General features: G+C 41.8%; 1 protein-coding gene across 1 annotated transcript in view; it reads left to right on the top strand.

Annotated features, from left to right (window-relative positions):
* Window positions 1-19,567, top strand: part of tsc22d1 (TSC22 domain family, member 1) — a 28,184-nt gene that overhangs the window by 415 nt on the left and 8,202 nt on the right. Inside the window, exon 1 of the mRNA XM_063887783.1 lies at window positions 1-2,897. This exon is cut by the window's left edge and continues 415 nt beyond it. Within this exon, the coding sequence (XP_063743853.1) occupies window positions 334-2,897 (2,564 nt within the window). The 5' untranslated portion in view covers window positions 1-333. The remainder of the gene's footprint in view (window positions 2,898-19,567) is intronic.

Genomic DNA, 19,567 nt, shown 5'->3' on the forward strand with positions numbered 1-19,567 from the left:
TGTGTTTAATAAAGCCACTAACGGATATCATTGGTGGTTAGCCGGTGATTTAACACTGGCATCAGCTGACGTTAGCTTGCTAGCTACTCAGCGAGCGGCCACTAGCTTCTCTAGCCTCGCTAACTGTCAACGTAAAACACTTTATCGTGTTTTAGAGGCTGTACATATTGGCACAACTTTGCCTGACATTTGCAAACAGCCAGTACTTGGTTGATGTATTTATTTTTTGATCGTTTTGTCTGTTGATCGAAGTTTAGTCAAAACGGCGCCGTTAACGAGCTGCAGCCTTATTGCATACTGTCAGAGAGCAACCACCCCCCGGATCCTCACGAAATGCATCATCCGGACCCTGCAGGAGACTCTGGCAGTGTTAGAAAGATGGCGCACCCGGCTGTCTTTCACAGAAGGGGTAGCAACACAGGCAGCGGGAGCGGCTCCGGGCTGTCAACACCGGCAAACCCGGTGGTCAATAACAGCCACGTCCCGGCAGATGATTATCAAGCCTCCCTGTTGATTCAGTGCCAACCCCCTGCTGGGTCATCCTCCCCGGGTCCCCATCACATGCCACCCCACAGCCTGAATCTGCATGCCCAGCCCCAGCCCACACAGACTGGAGCTCAGATAAAAAAGAAGAGTGGCTTCCAGATTACAAGTGTGACTCCAGCTCAGATATCTGTGAGTACCAACAACAGTATTGCAGAGGACACAGAAAGCTATGATGACCTGGATGAGTCCCACACAGAGGATCTCTCTTCTTCTGAAATATTGGATGTGTCCCTATCCAGACCTAATGACATAGTGGGTGGAGAGAGGAGCTCTTCAGAGGAGACGCTGAATAATTTCCATGAGGCTGATACCCCTGGAGCTGTCTCTCCCAACCAGCCTTCACACCCCCATGCCATGAACCAAGCTCAACAGCATAGTGGGGCCATGGTGAACGGGAATGTGCATCATCACCATCACCATCACCATCACCATCAACATCATCACAACCATGCTCAGGGGTACCCTCTGTCCTCTGGGCCTGGGAGTACCCCATCTGCCCTCAATTCTGGAGCTTTGCCCTGTATCACCCAGAAAATGCCTTCTAACGTGGGGGGCCCTCAAGAGAATGTTTCCCAGGTTGCCCCTCCAAGTATTGCCGCTCAGCCCGTGGGGGTTGTGGCCCCGGGATCTCTCCCTGGAATGCACAGCTCTGCTACGGGTACTACAGTTAGCATAGTTAATCCCCAGACCAGCACTGTTAGTAATGTGAATATGTTGAGCTCTGCCAACGTGCCTGTGAGAGGGGGAATAAGCACGAGTGCTAGCAGTATCAGTGGAGGCTTTCCTTTCAATGTGATGAGTGGAGGGAGTGGAGGTGCTGTTGCAGCCACAGGTAACCTTATAACCACCACCTCTAATGTCAGCATGATCCAGCAACACCAAAACATCAACTCCAACATTACTATGACTACTACGTCTGCTGCTGTCAGTGCCTCTGGAGGGATGGGGGTCCCAGCGGGGATCCAAGGAAGAGTTGCATCTTCCGTGCTGCAGCCTATGAGTGCCCCTATCACATCTGTGGCCCCTGTAACATCCGCCCCAGCTCCAGCCCCTGCTGTGACTACCACCAGCTCTCGCTTCCGCGTGGTGAAGCTGGACTCTAGCTCTGAACCCTTTAAGAAGGGCAGATGGACATGTACTGAATTCTACGATAAGGAGAACCCTGCCTCCGCTCCAAGCTCCGCTCCGTCGGACACTGGCTCTCACAGCATGCGTCAGTTTGTCTCTGAGAGCTTTGCTGGGACATCAGAGCGGGAAAGCACAAGTGGTAGTTCTGTGAGTAGCACTATGAGTACATTGAGCCATTATACTGAGAGTGTGTGCAGTGGAGAGGCTGGGGGACACCCAGTACCCCAGCATACCCAGGATTACTCCTCCCCTCCGCAGGGATATCAAGGAATCCTCCCCAGTGGTTTAAGCATGGGAGTGTCCCAACCTCACATGCCCCCGCATGATATGACCCATTCGCATGTGAAGACTACTGTAGCCCCCTCGGCTCCAACTAGCATTCATCAGCCAGTTTCCATGCAAGGCCACCAGACCACCATCCCTACATCGGCTTTACCCCACCAGCTCACTTATGCCCAGGCAGTTGCTAATCCACCATTAGGCTCCACACAGGGTGTTCAGCAGCAACAGGGAGGCCATCCGCACCAAGGTGTCCCCCAGGCAGCTGCCTCTCAACCTCTGTCCAACCAAACTGGATCAGCTCCCTCCGGGTTGGCTAACGGTGTATGTCAGATGATAGGTGGCCTGCAGCAGTCACAGGCTCTTCTTCACACACAGACCTCCACCTCTAGTATGCCCTCTCATGTTGGAGCACCAGGTCTTGGCCAGCAGCCTCAGGGCCACCCAGGCCACCTAGACTGCCAGCAGCAGACGCCACAGTCACTCCCAACACAAATCCAAAGTCTTGGAACCCAGCTGCCCACAACAGTCCACCAGAACCAAGTGTCTGCATCAAGTGTGCCTCCACCCAACCCTCAGAGCGCCCCCCAAGCCCACAACACTGGGACTAGCGGTCGGATGCCCACACAGGGTGTTCCCCAGAGCCAGGGGTCTTTTGTCAGCTTGGCCCATGACCACAGCAGTGCCCTTGCTCTGGCTCATGCTGCCCAGGCCAGTGCCCTCTATGCCAGCCTGCCCACCTTCACCACCACCCAGCTGCAGGACGCCCAGCGGCTGCTCCTCCAGCACCAGTCGGCTCTGTTGGGGCTCCCAAAGCTGTCTGGAGGGGAGGCTGGAACTGGATCCGGCGCTGGCCAGGGTCAGGAAGCTGATGTCAACGCCGCTTCCGCCAGTGCCTTAACTGCATCAGCTGGTCTAAAGGCTGGTGATGGAGAGGAGGATGGGTAAGAGATTCTATTTCTTTACTTTTCTTTGGATTTATTTGATTGGTTGTAACCATATAGTGGCACATTTTGTCTAAATTACTGAGAGATGCTTCCTGTGTGTTGATAGACCCAATCGGCATTCAGAGTGTGTCTGATTGAAGCTGGATGATTTCACTGGTTGCTGTGGCAGCCATGAGGGAAGAAAAGTGCTATTGTTTTTCTCGAAAGCCAGCAGACAATAGCCAGGCTTCCACAGGCTGTGTGTCAGATGGACACAGTGCAGGGTTTAGCTGAATGTGACTTCTTGTCTCCAACAAGTGGCTGCAGTGATTTGACATTTTACTCCTTGCTTGAATCCTGACTGTCTGCCTTACAGGGCACAATTTCTGCTGGGTGCACAGATCACTGTACACACTCTCAGCACATTATTTTGTTGTGGAATAGCAGGAAAAAAGGAGGAAGATGCAGGATTATTTTATTAGAGATAACCGTTACTAGGTTGCTGCAAATGCAATTGGAGCAAACTAGTCTTATTCTACAGATGAAACAAAAGAATATACTTCATTGTGTTTCCCCAAGCAGGCCTTATTAATAATCTTTCTACCTTTTCGATGAACTCATGAGGAAGTGATGTCAGTTTACTTGACGTGAAAAGTGTTGCGCAGTAGTCCTTTCCTTCACTGAAAGCTTATTGATTTTATAAAGAGCTCTATCTATACTCTCTATCTCTCGTCTTTCCCCTATCTCTCTTTGACACTCCTCCAGCTGATACAGTTGACTTGTAACATATGCTGTGAACCAGCTAACGTCCTCCTGTGGAATGCTTTCCCAACAAGTTTTTAGCCCTGATTTTTGAGGTTACAGGGGAATTTTAATCACCCAACAACAGGAAATAGTCCACATTTCAGTCGCTCTTACAGTCTTAAACCCATTTTCCCAACCTCTGAAAATGTTATTGTAACCTCCTGCTTCTAGGATGTTTTGTATGCCTCAGTCATAATTACAAAGATGTGGTTGATTACTTGACTGGTTTTCATTCTAGGAATGTAAAAGGGTAGCCTGGATGTTATAATAATGATGCTGGTTCTGTTTCAGTCCGTCTTTACGGGCCGGCAAATGGACACTGAAGGATGGCTACTGTTATCACATGACGTTTAACTCTGAGGAATGTGAAATCTATGGAGATCAGGTGGATTATTGTCTTTGATGATAAGTAGCATTTGGGTGAAACCAAAGCCCTTGTTTCAAATGAGAAAATTGTCCCGGTGAATTAGGCTCACGGTACACTTCTATGTAATTTACCTGCTGTCACACGAATACAATTAGGGGACAGTGCCTGTTGAAGTTGTGTGTTTCACTCACTGATGTGTGGCTGCAACTGAGACTGGACACTTTTAGTTCATGTTACCAACACCACTGTATGACAAAAAAACTGGCAAAGTTTCCTATTGCACATTTACAAAGACCACAAACTAGGCATGGCCAAATCCTTCTTAGGATGTTTGATTTTTGATCTTCTGCTGAAACTTAATTCGCTGTCATTCTGAAACGGACAAACTACTGATTCAATGCGAGCACCCATTTACAAAAGCTAACTGCTCTACATAATTATAGCATGAAAATAGAGTTGTTGTTTTCAGATTACTCTCTGCTCGACATCATGAATAAGATCATACAGGGCACACAGAGCATTTCAGCAGGTTCATTAGGACGTATAACTTCTTAATCTTTGAGGCCACACTACTTTTCAGTTACTTCCTGCTTTGCTGATTAGTGTAACTCTTACATTATCCAAATAAATATTTAGAATATATAGGCCTAGAGATGTTTCTTTCAGCTTACAATCAGCTACTGTTTCTGAATCATGGCTGTGTCTTTGTTATTGTTAGGAACTTTTTGTTTAATTTGAGGTTTCCTACCACTTGCACATGTTGTGCCTATGTTCACGTGTGTTCAGGAGAAACTAAAACCAAGTTCAAAGTGAACAGTGAGTCGTTCACGAAACCTACTATAGATGAGTGTAACACCTACGTCACTTCCTGGCGAAATTACGGTCCTGTCCACTTTATGCGAAAAACATTCGCTTTCATTTGAATGGCGGTCAATACAGGTTCTGAATTTTTCGGCAATCATCAAAAAATTCAGATAACAGTGCTTTTTTATCTACAAGAAACCCAATTATGATGGTGGGACAGGCAAACTATTAAGAAATGTCAATGGAGATCGATGATCTGCGTTGATTTATAGTTTAATTTAAATCAATATGGAAATGATGTCCGGTCAGAAGATCAGGCAGCAGGCTTACACTGAAACTGTGATTTCTTTTGCTGTCCTTTTTCTGTAGAGGAAGTAAAGAAACCGTATGTCCGGATTAATTTGTTGTTTGATGTGCAATATATAACTCAGCAGCTTTAAGACATGAAGAAACTATTATTTTCCTCTTTGCTCTGATCCATTATTTATCCCCGAAAGTGGGCAGGGCCATCATTTTGCCAGGAAGAGCCTCATAGTTCCTTATTGATTTAAATTAAACTGTAAATCGACACAGATCATCGATCTCCAATAACGTTTTAAAATAGTTTGCCTGTCTCATCATCATATTTGGGCTTCTTGTAGATTAAAAACGGCTCGGTTATCTGAATTGTTTTATGTGACTTCCGAAAACTTCAGAATCTGTATTGACTGCCATTCAAATGAAAGCAAACATGTGGGCGGGACCGTTATTTTGCCAGGAAGTGACGTAGGTGTTACACTCATCTATAGCATTTTCAGGAAAAATACATCACCAAGCAGACTTTCGTTTCAACCAATGACATTGGGGGTTTTGCATTTTTATTTTCCATTTGTGCTCATTTGGACAGCACCACTTGCCAGCCTATACCATTACAATATGATTGCACTTAAAGTTAATGTCCACTGGTATTGATTACTTTCACTTCCCTGCTGCAATTGATGGGCAATTTGTATAGATAGCTCCTTTTCAAGGTCACTTTAAAGGAACTATACAAAGACCCAGAACCTTTTTCCTTTGTGTACTAAATGCAAAATGGGGGGGGGGGGGTCTGTGTGACATATCAGTGGTTGTTCTGTTCCCGGGGTCAACTGTGAGGCTCATGTCAACATATTTTCAGCTTTTAGTTTGTGGGATGACCCGTTCCCCCATAAATCACCCCATAAGCTGAGGTTGTAAAAACGCCGGGGTCTCTTTAGAGTTGAATGAAGGAGGCTGTCAGTTGTGCATTTGCTCTATCTGCACTAACATGCCATTAAGGGAATCCGTTCAAAATGGGTGGGTGGTCTGTGTGAGGAGACAGCTGCGTATTGACTGCTGCTGGATCATTCACAGTAAAACAGTGAATTCAAAATAGTGCTAAATGTTTTAACGGCATGAGCAAAATGTAAGTAATGTGAAAGTATGTGCAACCTACAGATTTTCACATGCACAACTCTCTGAGGATGTGGTTTGGTGCTGCTCTGTAGCTGGTTCTCATTTTCAAAGTTTCCGATTGAGACAGTGTTCTGACGATAGGTAATGTAGGCCTGGTTAGCAAACTTGGCTAAATGAGTTTAGTCAAGGTAATAGTTAACTTTAGCGCATGGTCTCATTTTCTATTCCTTTTGTATTTTGAACCCTTATTATTATTATTATTATGTAGTTTTTTGAGATGTTGTGGTGAGAACTGTGGCTGTGAACTAATGTCAGATGTTGCATTATTGTGTCATACTTAGTTTACTGTTTGAAATTGTTTAGTCCTAGCCTAGTTAACACATTTTGTGTTTTTCAGACAATGACTCGGAGTGTATCCCTTTTTTTTTTCAAACATAAGTTTGGACTCATTTTATGTTTTTAATACATGTTTTGTTTAATGTTAGTATTAGCCAGTGACATGCTCATCTATTGATGTTGATACAGTTGTGTTTTCAGTTGTTTTGATACTTGCCCTATCTGAGCTACTATAATGGTAAAAACAAGATATAACATTACTACTAATAACGTGTGGATGTTTTAACAGAAAATATCCCTTTTGTTTTGGTTGCACTTGCATGTTTTAGAATGGCCAATGGTGCCAATGACGATGCATTGTGGCAAAAGTTGAGCAAAGTACAACTTTTGATTAACCAGCTATACATCTTTTTTCTCAAGACCTTGGTGTGTGTGTGTGTGTGTTGTGGCTGGCATAATGATGGCTATCTCTGCCACTGGCTGTTTTGAATGTAATCTTGCCCCTGGCAGTGCAGAAAGCCAGTGTGTGCTGGGCCCGTTGCTCATTGTGCAGAGATCAACGAGATCCCCAAAATTTCCAACACACAGAGGAAGTGACCCAACCTGTCTCAGTCAGGTCGACTGACACTGGTAGAGACGGTGAGGGCACAGCAGGCTGGACCAGATGGAACCAGACTGAGCAGAGTTGTGCTCCAGCTCTGATAAATCCTGCCTTTGTGTTGCCCCACTGTTCCCCCCCATCAGTGCCCACTCTGCAGATGGTTTTGTGCGATCATTGGCTCGCAGAAGGTTATACTATAGACACATTCTGATGTCCAGATGTTCCAGTCTGTCATTCTGCAGTGGGTCTTAGATAAAACAGATGTTAAGGAGTGGCCATACTTAGTTTGTCTTTCAGACCACATTTCCATTAATGACAGCCATGTGAGTTTAGAGGCAGACACTTTAACCCTGGGCCAACTTCGCTTTTCCTCTCCTGTTACATTTACGTTGCTATCAATCATAGATCGCTTTCTTGTAATAAATTGCTAAAGGTGGTGTCTGCGGTCTTATCCTATTGTAGTCTTGTTCTACATATTGTAAATTGAGTAACAAACAATAGGTTCTAAAGATTGCTCTGAAAGTCGTACATAATCAACTTTGATGTGATCTAAGTACAATGGATTCCAATTTAGCATGGGACTACATACAAAATGTGTCACCATTATCCTGGTATGATGTATCCATCATACACTTATTATACTATTGAAACACTTGGGATCGCTTACCTTTTTACAAGTATTTTTATTTCATTCCAAATTTAAAAAAGCTAAATGTTTTTACAGTTATCCCGATAATGGAAATGCATTACAATCAATTCATTGTGATTGCTCTTTAAGCCAATGGACGATTAAATCAAATATTGTCCCTAGGGTTTGGTATCAATGACCCAATATCACTGATGCAAATTAACGGCTCGAAGCATGTCATCCTCTTTGAATCATCTGATCTACTTGCACCCCTTATTGTCTTATCCCCAATCTTATGTTGACTCTTTATCCATTTTATTTTTATTTTTACTTTGACGTTTCTGTTTTCTGAAATTGATCTGTAAATTAGCCATGGACCTAAAATGCACACACAGGCAGAGATTAGACAGATTTTGGGCTATTTAAGCTGTGGCAACCATTGACTAATGTAATGAGAAACACTCATTGGCTGTTATTTGTGGAGTATATGCACCAATATTATTCGGCTGATGCTTTTTTTAAATGTATATATCGAGCTCTGGCTTTTCCACAGTTGCACTATAAAGGTGTCTCAGTAAAAGTAAACAGCATTTGTTATTTGTTGTGCTGCTGACACCTCCCCCATCCCACCACACAGACCGAGCCAGAGAACACCAGAACACAGCAGAGCCCTAACAGGCTGTGTGTGAGCGAGAGGGAGGGAGGGAGGTCTCACTACACTACTTTGAATATTTACTGTTTTTCCATGCCAGGCAGTGAGAGCATGAATGGCAGGCTAAAACTAAACAAGAAAAAGTGTGAGCTGTTTACTGGGTATTCATTTAATAGAGGTTAATACAAACCACTTGCACGTGAACATCTCTATAAATCCCCCCCTGTCTCTGTGTCTGTGTGTGTTCTTTGCAGATGCGTCATTGATTCCAACTGTCTGTTCGCCCCCCTTCCTGCAGATGGTTTATTTTTCCATCAATAAACGGGATTGTTTCACTTAACAGTGTGGCGGGAAAACTAATGGCCTGTAATGGATGATAATGGATTGTGTTTTTAGCATGCCTTTCATCTATTGGAAAATTGCCCTTCCACCTCTGATGGTACGCACGTGGACCAGCACGAACACGTGCATGCATGTTGCACGCTCATACATCCACTGAAGGGGTCTGTCGGTGCATGAAAATCAATAGAATCGGGTTGTCCTGTTTGATTCCGGAGAGGTTTGATGTCCACCTCTCATTTGTTCTGGGGGAATGATACAGTTTGAAGCACCACAGGGACAAAGCAAAATTGAATTGTCATGTGTTCACTTCCTTATTAGTTCAGGAGAACATGGCCTAACAGTGAGTAATTGTGCTTTTGAAAAGAGAGAGTATTTTTGTTTAACTGTTGTTTATGGATTGACACTAGAATGACCTAATACCCTTGCAAAATGTATTCCTGAATTAGGGGTTTCATCTGAATTATTTGAGGGGAAAAAGGCTAGGAATTGTGATTGGTATCAGTTGCATGCCATTCACAGTCCGGTTTGCTGCTCAGACTGACCCTCAGTTCCTCCTGAAAGGGCTCATCTGGCTGGTTGGTTGACTGACAGTTGAACGACAGTGCATTAACCAGAGGAGACGGTGTTAAATAACCTATCTCTCTTCTTTTTTTTTAAGAACACTGTTTACTTAACACTGGAATTGAAATTTTATTTAAATGATTTGATACTACTTTATGAGGTAGATATGCCTATTGCTGCTACAGTAACCACTGTAAACAATGTTGCTGTAGGTGCAACATGTTTTAGAGAAACATGCTGTGACCACAGAGAAAAATACTACAGGTTTAGTTCTAATAAATACATATTTTGTGGTATTATAGACCTGCGGTAGTCTACGACGTGTGGCCTAACATCAGTGTGATGTACTATGAAGGGGTGTTGATGGAGGTTTGATGTTCAGCCACTCATTCTTTATTTTTAGGCTTGAGTGGGCTGCCAGTGTCATCCCCCCAAACACGCAGACATTATGCTGAATCATGGCCGGCATTCCTGTGGCCAGAACACTGTCCAGTCAGCTCCAGGAATCTCTCTCTTTCTGCATCTCTCTCTCTCTCCCTCGCACACACACACGCACACTCACACATACACAGAACGCATTGCATGACTTTGCTATAGGCATTCCTGCTTTTTTCATCCTTGTCCATTGTTTTTTTTAACAGTTAAAGGAATAAATGTTCCCAAGGTCATCCAAGATATAGGCATGTGATTGAGAGAAAGATAATAAATGATATACTACCTCAATTTATTTTTCAGTCTGTGTGTAGGGTTGTCTTGATGGGTTTTTGGAGCGTTAATTGGCGATTAAACTGTTTTTCAGTCAGATATTAAGGCGCTTTTAAATGGAAAACTACAACGAATATGAAGTGAAGCAGAACATTTTTGTAAAAAAAATAGATGTTGGGAATTTTGAAATGATAACAAATCACAATTTGTGAATGAATGAGTTAGATATTGATCGCTGGACATTATTTTTTATCATGCCATAGAAGTTGAGAAGGAAAACGAATCTGTTAGGACTGCACCACACCTTTTTTAATTATTGATTAATCTGATGATTATGAATGTGATGAATTGTTTCCTGTAAAGAAATATCACAAAAAAAGGAAACAATGTCCAAGGTGTTGACTTCCCATATCTTTTTGTCCAGTATTTAAAGATATACCTACCGCAGAGGAAACATCAGAGAGGCTTGAAGGCTAAATACGAGTTTTTGCTCTGAATTATTTTAACAAGTAAAGGAAGATTTAAAATAACCGGATCAGCTTTCATGTTACATGCTACACATGCTACATGTCAGAAAGGGGAATTAAATGCACAAATGTAAACGTTGGTTTGGCAACTGCAGGGAATTGCAGAGACGTTCAGAAGGACAGATATACACAGACAGATGTTGTAATACTTAAATTCACTTTGAAGCAAAAAAAACCTTGTGGATAAATGAAACAGGCTCCCAGTCGAAGAGCAATTTCAAAGCCGTGCAAAGCTGCAGTTTGGACAGGGTTCGTCTAGCTTGGCAAAAACATGAGTAAGAGAAAATGGCAAGACAGGCTGTTTTCAAAAACACAGATGTCTTGCTGAAATATTAGAACGAGTCTGATGATCCTCATGAAGTGTCACAGGGGGAAAAGTTGGGTCATGTGGTTTGCGCAGGCTCTCTGTGACGTGAGATCCAGTGAGTGTCTTTTCCCACAGGGACCATATTCACTCACTCTTGCTTTGTGTGAGCTAATCCCTTTCTCTACGCTTTGTGGCTGAATGAGGAAGGCTGCTGGAGGGGGGACTTTTTAGATTTCTTTTTTTGTGAGTGTTTATTAAATTAATGTTCTCTCAATAGTCTAGCCAGCTGCTTTTCCTAATAGCACACATTAAGCCACTTATCATTTCTTTGTCCAGTACTTAAATGTCCATGCACTGTCCTTTTTATTATTTCCCATATATTGAATGTATTCAGGCAGCCCACACGAATGGATGTGCTCTGTTTATGTCAGGTCATTTGATTGTGTGTGCTGGAGATGCACCGTTTAAAAAAACGAAAAACAATTCAATTCAAAACTGTGAAGCAGTATAATCTTTTATTAGTCCCAAAGTGGGGTGATTTGCAGTTATTGACATCCCTCACTAACAAAAAGAATGATCAGAATGTATTATTTATGCTAAATTACTAAAACTATACAGTATGGTGCTGTATGGTTACATCTCAGATTTAAAATGGACTTGTCAGAGCTGCTCCCCCACTTCTCTTTAGAGTGACCAGAAATACAAATTAATGCGCTGTTAGCAATGCCTTATACATTACCTATGGTCTGTTTTGGCAAGGATACTCTAGCATTACTATTTTCAGCTCTGCAAATAGTGCTGTACTACCACCTGCTGGTAGGCAAGCTGCCTACATACACCAGGCTCATCCTATGGCTCTACGTATATGGGGCTTCTGAAGGCTGCTTTTAGGCAGGTTTTTTGCGAGACCCATATGTAACAACATATATAACATTGCCTGCAGAGTGCTGAACTGCGTCCGTATGAATGCTTCCTCCCAGCATGCTTGCGTTGATGCTGGGATGGTAGTATACATTTCCTTTTTGACCTGTAAGACTTGGAATGATTCTACTTGAGTTAGTCATATTTTCACTATTCACATCATAAAAAAAAACATAGTAAAAATCAGCTTTCAATTTATGAGGGTTGCATGAGATAGGTCGTCCATCACTGTTATCATTTAAGCATTTCTAATTCCTGAGAAAATATGTTCAGTGTGTGGTGCTGCATCGGAAAATGAATCGGTTTGAAAGGGTTTATGCATTATTGTGCATCATCATCTGAGACTTGAGTCATGTAAGCGTTATTGAGGTCAAAAGCAGTCATAATGGTCGCTACATTCACAGAGATTGTGGCGGGAATTGTTATGAAACAACTGGGGTAAGGATTTTAGGATGAAAGGAACTCATAAACAGAACAAATCTGTGTTATTCCAGAGGTCAAGATGGTTTGAGCAAGTGAGGGGGCTGTCCTGCATCCAATTGGTGCTTTAAAGAAAGACTCAACCACTTCAAAGTGTGGACCCTAAAATCGTTTTAATTACAGTAAAGCCATGTGCACATCTTAATCGCATTGTTGGTTTGTAGTATTTAAGGTGTGATTGTGGTTTATGAGGTCTTTTAGGAGCTCATGCCTATTTATATACTATGATTACAAACCCACTGCAACAGGGCTTAAGGAAAAGTGCTCCAATGATTTCAGCAAGCTTCTAGGCTTTCTGAGTGGACTGTGGTTGTCAAATTTGTGGAATATTCTAGTTGGGAACATTTTGAAGGAATGGAATTATTGTGAACGAAGGACTCAAACTGGAATATAGGGATTATTTGCGCAGACTATCCTTTTACCATATCAAAAACGAGACCTAGTCCATTAATTTGCCAATTAAATGTAGGAATTTCATACATAGAATGTGAAATGTCCCAATGTGTTTTGCATTGGACTTCAGAAAGAAATTGTCAGTTTAAAATAAATTGTCTTTCACACAAATTTAGACAAAAACAGATTTAGAAAAAAATGTTAACCCACTCTAGGAGTTAAGGAGCCTGGGATAAAAAATGGGCTACAGGTCCCTCTAGTGGCTCATAAGAAACACTACATGACAGATAGCTGAAATAGTTTTAAGCCCAAATAACCTTAACTATAGGCCCTGTTTTGAAGTGATAAACACTCTGTGGGCATGATGTACTTTTACACGTCATCACAAAGAGAAACAACCACCTTTTGTGTTCCCTTTTTCTGTCTATAGTTTAAAATGTGAGGATAACAATTATATGACAATGTTTAAGGTGGTAAAAAACATAGCTAAATACCCGACAGAGATGAAAAGCATGCAGACTTAATGAGGCTTTGTGTTCAAACCAAAGCAGTGAGCAACTCAGCAGGCTTGTTGAGTCTGGACATGTCAGACACTTCAGGGAGCAACAAAGGGTTTGGGATTAATTGGTGGCATTCTGGCAGAAAGTGAGCCCTTAACAGGAATTCAAACCTACAATAGGAGATCTGCTCAGGTCTTTAATGGAAGTTGAATTAGTAGTGAGTCGGCAGTAGTTTCCACAAGGTGGCAGTGTTTACCAAACGGTGTAAAAATAATACAGACGAAGCGTTTTGCCTCAGTGTTGTCTGTCAAATATGTTCTAGCTAGGTTATTGCTATTTACATATAGGGCATTTTTTCAGTGTGACAGAAGCAAGGGAAAACAAAGTAGATTCAACCTATTTTTCAACTATTTTCTGCCAACAACACAAACCGTAAAGAGGAGTATGATTTTGGCAGGGCGAGTATTTGGCTTCTTGGTTGTCAACACTTTTTAAAGAGTCTTTAACAGCTAATTACTATTGTAAAGTAACGGTGTGTTATGCTCTGGAGGAATGTTTTCTGTGAGGATCCCATATGTATTTTTGAATAATTGCATATTCTACTTGGAAGAAAACAAGCTTGTGTGTACCTCGTGACCCCCTGGCATTAAGGTTTCTTTTTTTCCTTTCATGTTTTCCTGGGGCCTCCCCTTATTGCTGTAACAGGTAAGACTTTTAAAAATATATATTTTTAATTTTGAGTCGCTTTTATCGTAGTATCACTTTAGCAAAATGTGGTTTTGCTGCAAATAATGTTTTATTGCCTTATCCATTAAACTGCAGAATATTTTATAAATGAATCCATTTATTGTTTGGGTCTATAACATGTCAGAAAATAGTCAAATTGGACCAAAAATATTCTTTGGAGGCTGAAAACCTGTATGCATGAAAAATGAATTTAAATTATTATCAAGATATTTGGCGTTTCCTTTTTTTGTCATCTGACTAATGGTTGCACCATGTTTAGTAGAATCCAGGTTATAAAAGAACCGTCCTCTTGTTACACCTAAAGCGGTCAAACAGTGGAGAATCATATTAATTGCTGAATCAGATAAAAGTGAAGTGAGTGCATGAGGTTGCTTCCTATTTAGATCCCAAGTCTGCCACTCGTCCAGATGCACCTTTTACTTCAAACAAGTTACAAAAAGCCTGTAAACAAGATATCCTTTAAAAGGACTTGCAGGCTAACCTTGATTGAACTGTGATTTGTCACCAGAAGATGGTGCTGTTGGTTCTGGTTGTTCGTCCTGTTTACAGTCTTAATGTGTAGATGGATGAGCTGGATTGGCATATCTTGTTCCTTTGTTGAGCTGCATTAAACATACTTTTTTTAAATTGTAGTCACCATTTCATGAATCCTCTATTATACTGGGGGTATCTTTTATAGAGCATGCTAGCAATTTGCAAATAAGGTTGATCACCAAATCAGACAAGGATGCAAAGTACCCTGAATATAAAGCAGGAATACCCAGAAGAGGAATTACCTCAGTGAAAGTGGCATGATGATGATGATGATGATGATGATGATGAGGGGGGGTCTGTATTGTCTTGTCTGACTGTAAAGCCGAGCAGAAAACAAGAGTTTGATGGCTTGTAGCTAAGCCGAGCTTTTGATAGCTCTGATGTCGTCAGAGCTAAGTTAATCCACTCAGTCCTCTGTCCTCCCCTCATCGCTTGTACACACACACACACACACACACACACACACACACACACACACACACACACACACACACACACACACACACACACACACACACACACACACACACACACACGGGTCAGGGCTTGTAGCCTAATTGTTCCCAAATGTTTCAGTGATTTATTGATTGGATGAACTCTCCCTGACCTAATTCGGCAGCGACTGTGAAAAACAGTAGTTTGTTTTCTCTATACATGTATAAAATAAATATTTTATATGAACAGGAAAAAGGCTAATTGAGAATTAAATCTCTTTCACAAGAGTGACATGCACGAGAGGACAGCATTAGCTTTGCTACAACAATACAAACAACACAATCAGACTATAAAACACACACTACAAATTAACAAGCACAATATCTACTCATCTGAAAAACAAAGCAAAAATTCTAATACATCAAAAACAGGTAACATTAAAAAGGCATTTTGAGTGAATTTTAATATGATGTCACAATTTCTAGTCATTTTGTGTGCATTTGCCGAAAAATCAAGGAAATAGCTTTGCTTCAAGGCAACATTCACCTTTGGAAATTCTGGGACAAACTGAGATGAACATTACTATTCTCTGTCAGTTTCCTGGCCGGTCAATGACAGATCAATTCTGCCACACCCAAACCTTCAGTCCCTCTGTTCTCAGAGACTCAGCCCAAATTAGGACGGAGCAGAGCAAATCGACTGCAACGGTAAAAAATGGGGTAGAAGAGCACGAGGGGGTTGGGAGAAACGGAACTGTAAAACGCAGCAATCCTATCTACTGTATGTCAGTGGCATTTGCATTGGTTTTTTACGTGACATTTTTCGAGCTTTTCCTACCAGAAAACAATGTCAGTGAAAGACATGTACTAACTCTTGGAGGGTTAGTCTTTTTGTAGAACTGAGCTTTGGTGGAAAGTAGGTTGGAATACACAGGAATTATGCTGGTGCCAAAAATATCTGTATGCGTTTCCAGTGCAGCCACAGCTTGTACTGTTTTAGTTACAAGGATTGCTGATCGTGTCACAGGGAGATTTGCTGGAATGTAGAGTTGGGCATGAGGGAATGATGACTCACTTGGCCTCCTACAAGCTTCAATGTGGAGGTAGCGTTTGTGACCCAGACATTAGTGTGAGTAAGCTCTCCTCCTCCATCAGCCTTAGAAAGAGAAGAAGTACTAGAAAATCAGATGGAAGAGGAAGATACGCTTATTTCTTATGAGCACCAATGAGAGTTGAGAGTAAAGATGTAAAGATGGTTTCATCAATATCAACCTTAAACTGGCCCAACATGAAAACAACGCAAAGCCGATTTTTAGAAATATCCTATTTTGATGCATTAGTGAGGAGTGCTTTGTTAATATGAATGTGAAAGTGAACTTTAAAAAAATGTACTGTCCTTAAAACCTATTCATAATATTCATCTCAATATAAAAAAAACATATTGGTTACTTTCATTTCAGCGACACTGCTGCAGCTCAGACTCCCCCCAAGTAGATGAGCAATGGCCTGTTGGAAATGCTCATTTTGAGTTCACTGATTTTCTTAAGTGTATCTCATTTATATTACAAAGTGGATGCTATGGAGACACTATAGAGACTTTATAATCGTACATGTTGTTATATTGTAGACGTAGAAGAAAAATTAAAGGATGAAACTGTATTTGGCGAGATTATACATCATGCAATATTTAAGTAAACATGGCGTGTCTGAATTTAACAATTAATGCAGTTACATCCAATTGATAATTCTGTGTTGTCATTTCTAAATAAGCCTCACTACATTCCCCCCGCCCACCCCCGGTGTGCTTCACTCCTCGTCTTTGCTCTGTCTTTATTGCTGCGGTCGGCATTACTTCCATTCTCTGTTGTCTGGACTCGGACCGCTGTGTGTTCTTTGGCTGCTAATCCTTTTAATGCCAGGTTTCACCCCACATAACTCAAACCTGCTGCTCAATCACACTTATGCAACTGTGTGTGTGTGTGTGTGTGTGTGTGTGTGTGTGTGTGTGTGTGGGTGGGTGTGTGGGTGGTGGGTGGTGGGTGGTGTGTGTGCCTCAATGAGGTTAATAAAGATGCTGTTGATCAAATTGCTACTGATAGGATTGAGCTATGATTGAGAAAGCATTGGTTAATTTCTTTAGTCTTGAATCATTATATGGCTGACCGCGCCTGTGTTTGTTTTTGCATGTTCAGGCTATTTGCTTGATGTGATTTGCACAGAGTTGCTGTGTGTCTTTTTCCCAAACCATGGCTGGTGATTAAGGTTAGTCAGTTAGTCCAGGGTCTTCTATGATTTGATAAGCAAGACAACTATTCTTTCTTCCATCATGCATCCAAAGTTGTATTTTATAAAATCCCATACATTTTATGTCAATACTAAACTAAACTGGCCAAAAACAAACAAAACATCTACATGAAACCATAGAGTGATGCAGTTATGACTTATGTTTGAAGGACCACCTGGAAGTTAGCATTGCTTTGCTCTCAATACAGAAACAAATGGGATTGTTCCATGGGATCTTGGAATAGGGTAAACACACTTATACATGTTGCTCAGCAGGATAATCCCGTCATATTTTCAATAATTTCCCAACATACTTAGAATAGATGAAGAGTAAAGGCAATGACCCGAAATAAAAGTAAACATGATGCTATAAACAACCTACATGACCGTCTCTTGACTGCATGTAACCACTGCTAAGGTACAGGTGAGTCGCGTGTTCAGTGTGATGCTGTTAGTCAGTTGTGAGCAAGCAACTTCAAAACGTGTGAACATTTCAGACATTCATCAGTGTGGAAGTAACTAATGTATTTAATGTCTCAGAAAAAAACATGAGAATCTCTTCAGCTTGTGTTGAACCGATCTTATTTCAGGGATCTCACAGAAAACTTTGAAACCAGGAAGTGCAAAATGCCTACTCATTCCCTGATTTAGGACTGATTCCTGCACCACTCTATTAGACTGTATTTGTCTTTGCTTCTGTTTTCCCTGTAACTGTGACCCTTTGAGACAGTATAAATGCTGAGGCGGTGGATCCAGGCATTTCTGGCTCTTGTGTCTCTTGCTGACTCTCTCTCCCCTCCTTCTCTCCCACCGGCTCTCCCCCAGTGTGTGCGCGTGAGTGTAGTATAGAGCGAGCACTAAGGACTTGCTGCTGTCAGCCCAAATGCCCCAATAGCATCTCTCTCTCCCTCTCTTGCGTATGGAGGCCAAAATGGCCACTCATCATTCCTCCCTTGCCTCCCTGACTGACTCACTCAGTAGCTCTCAGTCATTCTCCATAGTCAGGGTGTGACTATGGAAAACCACTGCCAGGGCTTACTGGTAAAGTCTGTGTGTTCTTTCCACTATCAAACTACAGCACAGCCAAAAGCCTTTACAATTCAACTATTCAATAGGCCTCTTTTATCACCGCTGGGTCATGCCAGGCCCCTTTTTATCAACTTTCATTTCCCCTGAAATGCAGCATATGTGAGAGGAGTTCCTCTTCTTGGGAGCAAGACACATTTTGCCGATAGATAAAAAATAAGGAATTTATCCAGAAAAACTACTGGCATACATATAGGACTTCTCTCCAGGGCTGCAACAGGTTTATGGAAATAGCAAGTGCAATATCCAATAGTAACTGCAATATTTTGTAAAATGCTAAATATTCTTCTGTATGAAATATTGTGGAGTCCGTCACACCATGATTACTCTGATATATACATTACTATGGGAATAAACCCTTACGTCAGGCTGCTGTACTGAACAATCGGTGATTGGTTGGATGGCTTTTCTTGTGTGTGATTTTATCATATGATGAAGAGCACACAGTTTGTTTAGTAGAAGACATGCATTAGTAAATGGGCCTGCTGCTCATGGCTGCAAACATTCATTATTGTATTTGTTTTTGTGTATCGTGTGCATGTGTTCTAATGTCCCCTACCATTGTTTGTTTTGGTTAATAGTTGGATGACAGTGTAGAAATGTTGGATGTTTCCAGCACTTGGCTGTTAGGACAGATATTGCTGATGTCTGACTGAAGGAAACATTTGGAAAAGGTTATAAATACATGGACAAGACGTGGCCTTCATCAGACTGGGGCTGTGCAGTTTCTAGAGTTCATCCTTTTGAGCATTTTCCATATGTGATAGATATAAATAAACTTTGGTTTTAGCACAACAAAGGTTCTAAACGTGTAAAGCAGAAATCCCTGCGCATAAATTGAGTCTCCTCCTGGACTCTGGTGTAGTGTACGGTGTATTTGCAGGTTAGGACAACACATAGTGAATATTGAGCCTTTACCATTTTTGAAAACCTGTTTATCTTCAATTTTGTTTTTTAGTTGATAAGCAAGAATATTATTTTTTGAGATTTACAAATTGAGGGAGGCACAGGTTCAAAGTGCTTAAGCAGGCTTCTGTATGACCCAGGTCAGAAGTCCTGTGATAGCGATTCACCCCAGCACATGGAGTCTGTTAGGACAAGTGAAATCCCCGGCATTATGCCGCTGCTCTACCTGTTGTTTCTTGGCCGGCTGTCTCTAAGCCGCAGAGGCCCTGCGAGTGCAAGTTGTGTTTTCTGTCTGCTGAGGCACTAAGCCATCTTGAGGGGGCTTTTCAATTAGAAATGACAAGATAAGACCCTGAG

The sequence above is a fragment of the Eleginops maclovinus genome, chromosome 7 (assembly GCF_036324505.1).
Source record: "Eleginops maclovinus isolate JMC-PN-2008 ecotype Puerto Natales chromosome 7, JC_Emac_rtc_rv5, whole genome shotgun sequence".
Taxonomy (NCBI): Eukaryota; Metazoa; Chordata; class Actinopteri; order Perciformes; family Eleginopidae; genus Eleginops; species Eleginops maclovinus.